At 42.5% G+C, this 13,281-nt stretch overlaps 1 protein-coding gene across 1 annotated transcript; it reads left to right on the forward strand.

Moving 5' to 3' along the window:
* The first annotated feature begins 2,688 nt into the window (after positions 1 to 2,688).
* LOC130140971 (uncharacterized) lies at positions 2,689 to 3,977 on the forward strand. Its single transcript, XM_056321501.1, has 2 exons — positions 2,689 to 3,081; positions 3,924 to 3,977. The coding sequence occupies exons 1-2, from the start codon at positions 2,689 to 2,691 to the stop codon at positions 3,975 to 3,977; spliced, it is 447 nt and encodes a 148-aa protein (XP_056177476.1).
* The last annotated feature ends 9,304 nt before the right edge of the window (positions 3,978 to 13,281 follow it).

A 13,281-nucleotide genomic window follows, 5' to 3' on the forward strand; every position in this document is an offset into this window, starting at 1 on the left:
CGTGTAATTCAATGCTCGACTGGCAGTTGTTAGTGCTTGTTGAGTTGGGCTGACATTGATGAGTTTGTGACTTGGTTTGCGATCTAAATCATGATGTTATGTGGGTTATGTCGTGGCTGAATTGTTGTTGCTCTTGTTCTCGAGTTTAGAGCTCGTCTTTGAGTTAAATGTGCTTGGTTGTGAGTTGGAATTGTTGGCCTAGGTGGGGCCGAGCAAGCTTGGCAAATTGTGACTTGAATTGTTGAAAGCGTGATCAATTTAGAGTACGTGTGGGTTGATTTGATTCAATGGAAAATTGTATTGTGGTTGTTTGGAAATGGTTGTGTGATATTTGATTACGTGAAAGACATGGAAATTGAATGAATGCATTATGTGGCGCATGTGCTTGGCTGTGGAAGGCAGGATAGACCTGAGGCATGTTTACGCGGGTCATTGGACAAAGCCCGGATTGATCGGAGGGCTGCCAACTTGAGGCGTGGTTACGCGGGTGTGGCGAGAAAGGCAAGAAAAGACCTGAGGCGTTTTTACGCGGGTCATTGGAAAGAAAGTTGGACCTGAGGCGTGTTTAAGCGGGTCATGGGAAAGTGAGAATGGGCCTGAGGCGTGTTTACGCGGGCTGTGAGAATGAGCCTGAGGCGTGTTTACGCGGGCTGTGAGAATGAACCTGAGGCGTGTTGACGTCGGCTGTGAGAATGGGCCTAAGGCGTGTTGACGCAGGCTGTAGGAAAGGACCTGAGGCGTGTTTACGCGGGTCGTGGCTAGTTGAATGGACATGCATGTGGAATGTGCTTGATTGAAGTGGATGAATGCACTTGTGTATGGCGCTCGAATGATTGTGATATGTGCTTGGACTATTATTGCATTATAGCGTTTGACTAATATGCAGAGTTGGCGCGTGATTGGAGGTGAGGTAAGTATGTTTATGTGATTTCTAGTACGTCGATGGTTAGATTGCATATTGAGACTTGTCTGGGTACGCATTGGCCTAGGTGGGGTTTAGGTTGTCTGCTTATTGAGATTTATCTCATCCCCCGTTGTTAAACATTTTCAGGTTTGGAGTGACGGATAGTCGTCACGTGCATTTCAGAGACCGGGCGTAACCTTGGGCATTTGACGCTTCGCTTCATCTTTGGATGCCCCTATTTTGTATAGTGAAGTAGGTTACCTAACCACTGTCCCCTTTTGATGTTGTGTATTTGTGAATGTTGTAGCGCTATCCCTTGTCATTAACTATCGTCGGGGTTGCTTAAATTTCGCTTCCGCTTGCATACGTCTTTGCGTGTTTCGTATGGGTCGGCGACGCGTCCTGGGACGTCGCGGTCAATACGGCCATCAAAGGGGTGTCGCGAGCCTGTTGGGGTTCGGGGCGTGACATTCCCCCTTGGCCGAACCAACCCTCTCTCTTCCCCTTGGCCATGTGTTGGCCGGAGCCTTGCCGGATCGCCGCGCGCTCGCCATCCGCCGTGCGTCCAACCACCGGATATCGGGTATTAACGGATTCGTTTAGACACGGTTTAGTGTAGTTTTGTGGGCTGTTTTGGATGAGGGTTTTTATGGACGAAATTAGGGTGATTTGGTGAGTAATTAGAGGTTAATTGAGGGCTGAGTATGGTTGGTTTAAGTGCTGCAAAATTCGGTTTGGTGTGTAGGGTGCATAATTCGGTTCGACTCTTAATTGGGTGAAATCGTGATGTAGTGCAGTGCTTGTTGTGCCATGGTTTTTGTGATGAAAAATGGCATGTTATGTGATGGTTGTATGTATATTACATGGGCTGAATGGAGATGGTTGAATTGGGTGCATTTGAGTGCATTTAATTAATGTTCGAGTATGCGAACGTGTGAGATTTGGGGTGTGTGATGTGCGTGTGATCACTAAAAAGCCCTGAGGCGTGTTTACGTGGGGTACAGATAAAATATGGCGTGTTGGCATGTTCGCGTGATCACTTAATCCCTTAGGCGTGTTTACACGGGTCGTGATACGAATGTGGAGCCTGAGGCATGTTTATGCAGGCTGTGGAAAGAGATTGAGAATGAGATGTGTGATGTGGCAAGTGGAAATGAGATCAGACCTGAGGCGTGTTTACGCGGGCCGTGGAAAGAGATTGAGAGTGAGATGTGTGATGTTGCAAGTGAGAATGAGATCGTACCTGAGGCGTGTTTACGCGGGTCGTTGGAAAGTTTAATGAAAATGGTGTGGTGGTGCATGAATGAGTGTGAAATGCGGAGTTCGGAAATGCCATGTGTTCGACATTTGCTTTTGGGCATGAGATGAGTTTGTAAAGTGCATGTGGTTTGAAATTTGTGGATTTGAGACTAACGTGCAGATTGTGTGTACTAAGAGCCTAGGTAAGTGCATTTGTGTGCATGTTATGTGTTTATCGAGTGACATTGTGTTTGGACTTGTCTGGAGGTACGTGATAGCCTAAGTGAGGTTTAGGCTGTCGACTTATTGAGATTCGTCTCATAGTTGTATAAATTAACATTTTCAGAACCCCAGCCTGGACCATGAATCCTCCACCGCCACCGCCTCAGCGTTTTGGCATACCTATGCATACCGATCATGCAGTAGTAGAGTACCCTATAGATGATAATATGACTTGGATTAAGCACACCACAGTAGTCTGGGTAGATATAGGACAACCCTTTTAGCAAGCCCATACTTATACAGCCTAGTGTTTCCGGGAGGGTATGGACGAGTTCGAACCGATTCGTGGTTTTGATGTCCCTTTTGATGGAGTGGGAGATCGGGATCCATTGGCTATACCTCCTCCTGATGGGGAGATGACCAGCCTCGACACTAGCCTCGCACAGTCAGGTCATCAACCTGTACCTGCAGAACCCGAACCCATGGTAGCTGAGCCTGAACCGGAGTCGGAAGAGTCACAAGCAGGGTTCGATCCGATGGACGTGGATTTAGAAGTAGAGGATCCCGAAGAAGAACCTGAGGGAGAACCCGAGGAGGAACCGAAAGAAGAGCCAGAGGAAGAACCCGAGGAAGAACCGGAAGAGGAGCTTGAAGAAGAGGAGCTGATTGAGGTCCCATTGGAGTCGGGAGATGAAGATAATCCGATCGAGATTGAGGTGGATTCTGAGTCTTCAGAGGAGCAGGTGGATCAGGGAGAGTTAGATTCAGGTTCTTGGGAGACCGATTCGAAGTGGACACCGTCTAGAGGACGTAGGGGTTAATTAGGGGTAGGGTAACTATAATGACCTGGGTCCCACTTGCAAGATATTGTCCGCTTTGGACACTAAGTCCTCACGGTTTTGTTCCTTCGAGGATAGCCCATACTAACCCCAGAAAAGGCCTCTTGCAAGTTAAGGCTTCCCAAGCCCTTATAAACTAGCCCAGGACTCCCTCCTAGGCGATGTGGGACAAGAGACATGCCCCCCCTTGCCATCCTAGAAGCCTGCCAGGAGCCGCTCCTTGTCCAGGCCCTTTGGCCCCGGCGACCACTCCCCGCCCTCGTCGGATCGGGTCATTACATTCTCCCCCCCTTTGGGCACAGCGTCCCCGCTGTGGCCCCATACGCGGTCGGGAGTCGGCTCTGATACCATTTGTAACGATCTGGGTCCCACTTGCAAGATATTGTCCGCTTTGGACACTAAGTCCTCACGGTTTTGTTCCTCCGAGGATAGCCCATACTACCCCTAGAAAAGGCCTCTTGCAAGTTAAGGCTTTCCAAGCCCTTATAAACTAGCCCAGGACTCCCCCCTAGGCGATGTGGGACAAGAGACATGCCTCCCTTGCCATCCTAGAAGCCTGCCAGGAGCCGCTCCTTGTCCAGGCCCTCTGGCCCCGGCAACCACTCCCCGCCCTCGTCGGATTGGGTCGTTACAGTAACCCTTTTTTGAAGTGCCCCTTTTTGGAGTTAGTATATACCCAGACTACTGGTCCCTTTTGATGTTGGTGCTGTGAACTGTAGAAGCCAGTTTGCATGTATAATATGTTTGTTGTGAATATAGTGGGTATAATGTAGTGGTTGGTTGCTAGTTGTGATGGATTGTAATGGATATTGTATATATCGCGGTCTAATATAGTGCTTGGTGGTTTGGTGATTTGTCTCTCCCTATTACCCCATGATTATATTGTCAGGGTTTATGTTCTCGTTTCCGCCGTGTTCGAACTCTGATGTGTTGGCTTGGGTCGGCGGCGTTTCCTGGGACGTCGCACTAATTCAACCGAGCTTGGGGTGTCGCGCGCTCGTCGGGGTTCGGGGTGTGACACCTCATGCACATACGCCACACACAATTTGCCAATACCAATCTAACACGTCATACTATTCAAATTCAAGTTATGCTCACCATATTAGCCCACCAACCCGACCTTCAAGTCGGCCTCATTCAAACATCTATTTCCCCCACAAACGCCACGACAACCCGGTCATTGAAGCCATCTCAATCAATCACTAATTTAGCCACAAAAATCACCACCACATAATCCATAAAACCAATCACATTCAATTAACTAATCCATACCTAACTTAGTCACTAAACCAACCCTCATCAACCCCTAAACAAGTCTAATAATACCCAAAGTACTAAGTAGGGATTAGGAGGTCACTTACTTAGGTTTTGGCCCAAGGAAAATTGGCAAGAGGCCAAAATGGCCCGGTGGAACAGTGGCGGGCTCGGCACGGCACGAGCGCAACGGGCAAGGTGGCCAGCCAGGCTCGGCGCTGCTCTCGGCCACGGCCAGGCGAGCGACCAGGCACGCGGGCGAGCGGCTGGGCACGATTGGGGCAACGGCCAGGCGAGCTCGGCCACGGCCTGGACAGTGGGCTAGGCGACACGGCCAGGCGAGCTGGGCGACGGCAAGCTAGGCAAGCAGCTGGTGAGCAAAGACGGCGACGAGCAAGCAGGCAACAGTGAGCTGGGCGGCGGGAGAGAGATAGAGAGAGAGAGTCAACCTAATCGAGTGCGATCTAACGGTCCACATTCAAACTCGAAGTCGATCCAACATTCCACGAAAAACCCAAATTATAAATTAAGAAAAAGCCCAGAATACACTAAATAAAATACACTAAGAGGGAGGTTTACTAATTAATATCCACACCCGGTCCAAATTTCATTTTTCACCAATTCCGGGCAATATTGACGCTGGCCACATTAATATCGACACCGTCCAATTAAATTCGTCACGAAACTCCGAGAAATTCGACACCAAAGTTCGAGCTCTAAATAACGACCATATTCGATCGAGTGCGATTCTAGCGAAATCTCTAATTTTAAAAAAAATAACCCAAGAGTGATCAGTTGTTGGCGAAATTTTACCATAAGTACATTGATGAAATACACGCTTTATAAATCCCAAAAATAGGTCGAAATTCGGAATGTCACACGAACCCATTAAATCTCTATTTCGTAAAAGTAAAGCAATTCTCCTGCGCTTTACTTGGGTATCTAATCGACCCACAAAAAATTAATTAGTGGTGACTCCTAAATGAAATTAATTTGTACGTTAGTAACTTATGCATAAGTCATGAATTGGTATAGGTTTGGAAGAGCCCGAACTAGGTTTAAACTTAATAATCCATTAGCCAAACCGCCTTAGGTGGCGAGACAAGTTCAGGGAGGTCGCGACACCGGGCTTTCTTCCCTTTTGGGTCTTTTTTTTATGGGCTTGAGTCAGTCTATTTCAAGCAATGGACTAGAATTTATGAGGCTAAGTTTGGAGCATGGGCTGCGACTGAAGACCTTGAGCTTAATTTCTTTTGATCCTATGACATGGCTTTGGTGAATTAGACTATGTAAATGGGATGTGTTCGTCCAAATTGATGGGTCATTACTATTCATTCATTTTTGTTTTGTATTTTTACAAGAATGAAAATTTGAATTGTCAACCAGGATGCACATGTCAACAATATAGAAAGAAATATGGATGCGAAGAAAAAAAAAAGATACAAGTATGGATATTTCAATAAATACATTGCATCTACTTTCGATGTATATATGGAAAGAAAAGAGATACAAGTATAGATATGTTGATAACTACATTGCATCTAATTTCTACGTATTAGTATAGATGTATGCATATATAGAAAAAAATCTAGATGCGAAAAAAATAAACACAAGTAAAGATATTTTAATAAATACATTACTAGATTTTCCCAGATTGTACATATGTGGCCTAAACATTTGTCATCTTAGTACCCAACAAGCATTTTTTTTATGTCTTACCAAATGAAGCATCTTAATCATCCTTAAATAGGTTTCTCCACCATACTTGACTATGTTCATATTCCAAAAGAAAAACATAGTTGACGAATATGTATGTGTTTAAGAAAAACACCGTTTTCATGATGTTCATGATTATTCTTGTCTTCCAACAACCTAGCTCCGACGGTGCTTTCCATGAAACTAAAGTCCAAATTTTCAACAAATTACCAGGAGGAGTCGTGCTTACGGTTCATTGCAAATCTAAACAAGATGATCTTGGCATTCATCGGATCAATCCTGGTGCCTTCTGGAGTTTTACCTTCACTCCCAAATTTTTTGGTGGCACTCTATTCTTTTGCAACATGCAATGGCCTGTGGAGTCTCACTATATTAATATATATGATGAGCCTAGAGATTTTGAACGATGTACTACTTGTGTGTGGTCTATAGTATCTACTGGTGCGTGTTTACCTGACAATCAATGCGAAAGTTGGAAATCCTAAAATCTACGGCAATGAAGAAATTTGTGCTCGGAAGGTTTCTAATATTTCAACATTTGGTTATGGTTAAAATAATATTGTAAGCTCTCTTTTTGGATGAAATAAAGATAGTTGCATTTGTTTTCTATGGTGTCTAACGTGCGAAGATGTCCTTTTTGTGCCTTCAATTACGAATGCAAGTGTAAGAAAAATCCAGAAATTTGGAGAAGATGGACAAGAAGAAAGAACAAGTAATAATAAATTAAAAGAGTGGAGAAAAAGAGTTGAAAAAAAAATAAGGAAGACCGAGTACACAAAAAAAATTATATGCAAATGAAAGCAAGTATATAGTCTCTCTTCCGTTTTCTTTCGAAATTAGCAGTTAATACTGGGCATTTAACTTACAAGGCACTTACAAGGCCAAAAATTTCTTGTCAACTGCTAATTGTCAAGGCAAAGGTAATTTGTATAATAATAATGGATGTTTAGAAATTTTCAATTTTTAAGTTTGTCATATTATCATTTTTTCATATATATATATATATATATATATATTAAAAAATCGGGTGGTGATGATATGAAAAATAAATAAAAGTGGGACTATTATATTCACCAAGTAAAATGAAGGTTAGGCAGTTAAAGTGCACAGACTATAAGTAATGACATATATCAAAAGGTTTAATCAAATCATATGCATTCATGAAAACAAGTAAATGATTCTTTTCACTCTTACTTATACTTCAATTATGTTTAGAGTCATGATTTCCATCAGAAAATAATATAAAATAAATATATAATTCATTAACACAATAATTAGTTGTCGATTTTCCACGTAAACTATTTTTTGCAAAAGAGGGACACTAATTTTGTCAGAAATGCAAAAGAAAAACAATAAGAAAGGAAACTAAACGAAACGAAGAAAAAACGTAAAAAAAAATAAGCTTAAGTTAAGAGTGGGCCTCACATTTAACCTTAGTCTTTGTTATGCCAGTAGAATTGTAATCTAAATTTTTTAAGTTCCAATAGCATGTTTGTTGCGACCTACCCCTCGAGGGTTGCTTCGGGTATAGATTTAGAGGTAATTGTTCGTGGAAACGTTCCAAATGGTATATCCCAAAAGATGGCTCAACAAGCATTATTCTTTTGTTAATTTATAAGATCCATTAACCATGAATGTGAATTCTCCCTCAATTATACCTCTCGTGTCACAGGATCATTTTTTTTTTTATGTTTTTAGCAATTAGGAGTCGTCATTAGCCTTTTGTCGGAGTCGGCTAGAATACCCAATTGAAATGTAGGAATTTTGTTTCGAGTCCTTATGGATTCACAGATATCTACGTATTGGGTTACGTTAATGTTTCCACTAACGCCTGTTGATACTTGATTTTTAGCCAACGCGTTGTAAAGGTAAAAAACTTGAGATTAGGGTTTCTGATTGGGACGGAACCCATTTCTTAACCAAAAAGAGTCATTTAACATTTGAATTAGCTGTAGCCTCTCATTTTCAAGCTTTTTACACTTTAATCTCAAAAAGTCAAATCGTTGATTCTTGAGTTGACTTTTGATCGAATTTTGACTGAAAAGTCAACCCTAAGTCAAAATTTGATTTTTTGAATGAAAAATCCTAAAATTGTGTTTATTTCACTTTTGCATTATCAATTTTCAAAAAAATTCAAAGTTTGACCATTAATTGACATTTTAGTAAATAATTACCAAAATGTTAACTTTTGGTTAACACTTTGTTTAAAAAAATTGAAAAATTGAAAAGCCCTAAATCAACTCCTTTTTACCTTAATTTCACTTTGGCATCATTAATTTTACAAAAATCGGTTTAGAACAACTTTGCCCGAACTCGCGGGATTTGGTTTAAACGGACCAAAAGTTTTCTTCATTTCTAGTCATTTTTTAGGATAGTTTCCTTCCCGACATTTGATCTAGAAGTCGTTTTACATTCAATTTTCAAGCCAATTTTAGAATTCCAAGTCAAAGGTGAAAATCCCCAATTTGAGCCATAATTAGGGATTCCGGTTGGTTCTTCTTGAATTACGCAATTAAATGACGAATAAGTTTGATTTCTCATATGCATCTCATTCCCAAATCAATTTTGACAAATTCACATCAATTTGAATCAATTTGATCAATTTAGCTGGCCAATGACTTGTAAAACCAAGTTAGATTGATCCAATTGATACAATCCAATTTGACCCACTCCTGTCTAGGGTTTAATTTGATGAATTGAGCTTCAATTTGATAATTAAGCTCCAATTTCCTTTTGGGGTTTAGCTCAAGCCAATATGTACAAGTCAATTAGAGTGCATTGGAGTGTTTAAACCCATTTGATTGAATCAATTGATTACTTTTCAAATCAATTGGGTTTAATTTAAATCAATTTTATAAATTAAGGATAGAAATTACAAAAATTGCATCAATTGATTGAAAATTCCCAATTTATGTGAGACAAATCAATTGAGATGAAATTAACATTACCCATGATGTAATTCAAACAAATTCATTCAATTGAGGTATCGGAAATAAGTTTGTTTGACTTTAACCGATTGGATTTATGTTGATTTATTTCAATTTGATACTTTCCTTTGATAATTGGATAAAAATTCTTTACAATCATGTCCCCAAAAGAGAAAATTGAACTAAATTGCACAAATTATCTTGCAATTGAATTGGCCAAACCGGTCCAAGCCGGTTTGAACCGGCCCAACTTGTCCAATTGGTGGAAAGGGCCAATCCTGCGAGAATGGCCAAAAGACGGCCATTTCCAATCCCCGATCCAGCTTCTTTTCCAACTCGGCATCAACACCGGCGTCCAAGCCAGTCTTGCTGTCAGTCGGTTCCCACAGCTGTTCCAGCGGCCTCCCATGGTTTCCCAAGTCTTGTGACCGACTTCCTTAGTCCCTACACGTGGCTATGGTGGCCAACCTGAGTTGAAACAACTACCGGAACCGCTCTATCTCACTTGATTTCAATCATTGTTTACTTCTAATTCTTTCTAAGACCTTGACTCCTTTTCTCACGTCGAGATCCTCATGTTATGATCTAGACACCGAAGAGCTAGCCTCGGTGCCATCTTGAAGATTAGTGGTGGCCAAATAAGTTGATACGAGCTTGACAAATTCCTCCTACAAGGTATTTATCAACAAACCGAGTTTAGAATTGATTGATTGAACGAGTTAGTTGAATGCATGAATGAAGTGAATCAAGTCTGATCATGAATATATGCTTGCTGTTTGAATGTGAAGAATCAATCGATGAATGTTAAGAACATTCATTGCATCTCCTGTGATTTTCGTGTACTAAGGAGAGTCCACTCTAGGCCACTAAATCACCATCAAATCATCATATTAGACCACCATAATCATCTCATTACCAGCCCTAATCACCAGCCAATGATTAAGCCCTAAACACCCTAATTAACCCTTAAACCTATCTAGAAATGCACAATGGCCTAATTAGGGGTTAGGGTTTCCACTCACTTAAATTCCTAAGCTCCAAAGGTGGCTGGACAGGAGGGAAAATGGGCTGGACGATGCCGGTTCAAGCCGAGCCGACAGCGGCGACGGAGGCGGTCGGCGGCGGCGACGGCGTCGGCGGTTCGTGGCTGGACAAGGCGGCTGAGGAAGGGGTGATGGTGATGGTGGTGAGACGAAAATGAGAGAGGAAGAGGCGAGGGTGGCTGAGGTGGTGAGTGGCGGCGTGCGGCGGTGAGTGGCGCTCGGCGGGCGGCGGCGGTCTCATGGCCTCACACGGCCTAGGCGGGGCTGGTGGTGGCGACGAGAAGGAAAGAGAGAGAGAGTGATGGTGAGTGGTGGTGGTGAGGCAAAATGGTGGCGGACGGGCGGTGGCGAGTGGCCTCGGCGAGCGGTGGCGTGGCCGCTGCTGTGGGCTGCTCCGGGGACTCCTTCACGCTGCCGAGAGGAAAAGAAATAGAGAGAGTGTCGAGAGAGAGTGGAGTGGGCGATGGGGGGAAATGGTGAGAATGAGAGGAGAGAGAGATTGCAAGAGAGTTTTGTGAGAATTGGTGAGTGGGGGTGGTTCAACTACTCCACTAAGAATGTCTAGAGTATCTACCCGACTAGAAACTTGATCCAATGGCCAATATTTGAAGATCAATCAAATCCAATCAAGATCAATGGCCAAGATTGGTTCTAGACCAAAATATCCAAGGGCACAATGGGGATTGAGCAAGAGTGATGCGGGCTTCTTAGTCCATTATTTTCGGCACTAATGGGGGGGCTGAACATGACTAATTTATCTTCCCAAAATTCGGAATCCATGTATAGGCTTAGGGGCAAAACGGTAATTTTCCGTTCCTGGGCCAAAATTCCATTTTTCGACCATACCGATCCCAAATATAATTGGCCACACTAATACAATATCGTCCTTGCAAAATAATCGCGTATGTCCGTGAAATTCGACACTCAAGTCCGGATTCAATTCCACGATCAATTTCGCTCAAATGCGATTTTAGCGTCTTTCACTAACGGACGGCTGTTTGGGGTTACGTGTATCGACTTAGGATTACTCGAGTCGTGACGGTCTCGATTTCTAAGAGAACGCGAGGATTTATCGCTAGTTCCGGAGGTCGCGATCGTTCGGAATAAGTTTAGGATCGTTCACCACGCGTACTTTCGGTCGTGCGGAATCACACGCGATCCGATCGTACGTCGTTGGCCAAACCAATCCGTCACTCTCCTTGGATCGGCCCACATTGGCCCAAAATATTCCCTCGTCGATCTTCGGAATTGGAGCTCGATTCACGGTTGAGTTCTTGGGTCCACGTACCGTTTTCCTAGTTAGCCATTCCTTATTGGTCATTATCCCAAGAATGATCAGTTCCGGGCGAGACTTACTAAAACGAAATGAGAAATACGTATCCATTTCATCGATCACGAAAGTGGGTCGAATTCAGGATGTTACAAATTCCGATGAGGGAGAAGAGAGAGAAAGAGAGAGAAAAGTGCGAAATCTAGAGAGAGAGAGGGTTGAGGATCCCCTCACGAGTGCTCGGCACCGCCATATACGGCAGAGTGCCGGCGAATCGTGAAGAGGTCGTGGTCTTCCCCTCACGGCTTGAACCAGGCGAAACTTACCGCGAAGGTCTGAAAATCAGCCTCGGTCGGCGTACCTAGACCTGTTCCGACGAATCCAAGAACATCGAGAGGAAGAGAAAGTGTCAAGGAACAACCCTTGGGGTGTGGATCATTTCGACAATTTCATTTGGTTGTCGAACGAATCAGGTGAATATCGCAGAGAGTCAGTCATTTAAAAAAAATTTCCAGAATAGGTTTAGGTTTGTTCATGCATATTTCCTTCTGATTTTATCGTTTTGATGCCTAAAACTTGCTCTGATCACCCTTTCGTATGCTTGTTTGTGTTTTGAATGATGGGAAATGCATTCAAACCGAGTCGGCCATAATTGTTATATTTCGCCAGAAAACCCGAAGCCTCGCCGGAGCGTCACCGTGACCATAGGTCATCCAAGTAGGCTTCCTTTCACTTTGATTGATGATCTTATGCTGATTAGACTCGATATAGACGGCTAGGGCGATCAAGATTGAGATTTGTATTATGGAAACCATGCTTGAACAGTTTACAAGTTAGGACTTTCGGACCGATTTTTCGCCGGCCGGCGAATGTTCGGAAGCGACCTAATTAGGCTAGATTGATAATAGGACATGTGAACTTGGTGATGGTGCAAGTGGAACGGCGGAATAGTCGCCGGCGGTGGGCCCGAACCGGTGGTCTCGAGAATATTAAATATAAATCCATGCACACCACCTATTCGTTAAAATGCCTAAATGAAAAAATGCCCAAACGACGTTGTTTTGGCGTTGTGCTCGTCGGAGGAGGTGACCGGCGACCGGCACCGGAGACGGCCGGCTCGGTCTCAGCTGAACCGGTCCGGTCCGGTTCGTTCCCCGGTGGGAAAATTCAAATAAAAAAATAGAAAATAAAAATAGAAAGTCAGAAAAAATCAGAAAAAATTAGAATTATTTTAGAAATTCGAAAATTTACAGAAAATTCAGAAAAATCAAAAGAGTTTTAGAAAATTCATAAAAATCCTAAAAATTCGGAAAATACAAATAAAAATTTTGAAAATTTTGGAAAATCAATAAAAAATTGAAAAATTGGAAAATTCATAAAAATTTCCAAAAAACCATAAAAAATCAGTTCTCGGTTTAAAAGAAATTTCCGAAAAAAAAAAATCAAAAAATTTAAAAAATTCAAAATAAAAATTCAAAAAAATTCAAAAAATTTGAAAATTCACAGAAAGGTCCAAAATCATCGTGGCCAGCCATAAAAAGTGAAATTTGAATTTTTGGAAGTGCCCAAATAGCATTTAAAAAAAATCAAAAATTTTGAAAATTCACAGAATGATTCAAAATCATCGTGGCCAGCCATAAAAAGTGAAATTTGAATTTTCCAAAATGCCTAAGTGGCACTTTTGGAAAATTCCAAATTTGAGGATAAAACCCCTAAAAAACCCTAAACCTAAAAATGCACCATGAAATGAACAAGCTATTAAAGCTTTATCAGGGTTTGGGTGTTTACTCGGTTTTCATTTCTAGTGGCCAAATTAGGGTTGCTATGATTGATTTGCCATTGGTTGTGCTTTTAATTTTTTGGGTGC

The sequence above is a fragment of the Syzygium oleosum genome, unplaced genomic scaffold (genome assembly GCF_021117445.2).
Source record: "Syzygium oleosum isolate NSW1041296 unplaced genomic scaffold, Sole_v2.1 Sole_v2.01, whole genome shotgun sequence".
Taxonomy (NCBI): domain Eukaryota; kingdom Viridiplantae; phylum Streptophyta; class Magnoliopsida; order Myrtales; family Myrtaceae; genus Syzygium; species Syzygium oleosum.

Coding starts and splice junctions, on each gene's coding strand:
- LOC130140971 (XM_056321501.1), top strand. CDS start 2,689: ATGGACGAGTTCGAACCGATTCGTGGTTTTGATGTCCCTTTTGATGGA. Junction 3,082..3,923: donor ATAATCCGATCGAGATTGAG/GTGGATTCTGAG, acceptor TGTGAACTGTAG/AAGCCAGTTTGCATGTATAA.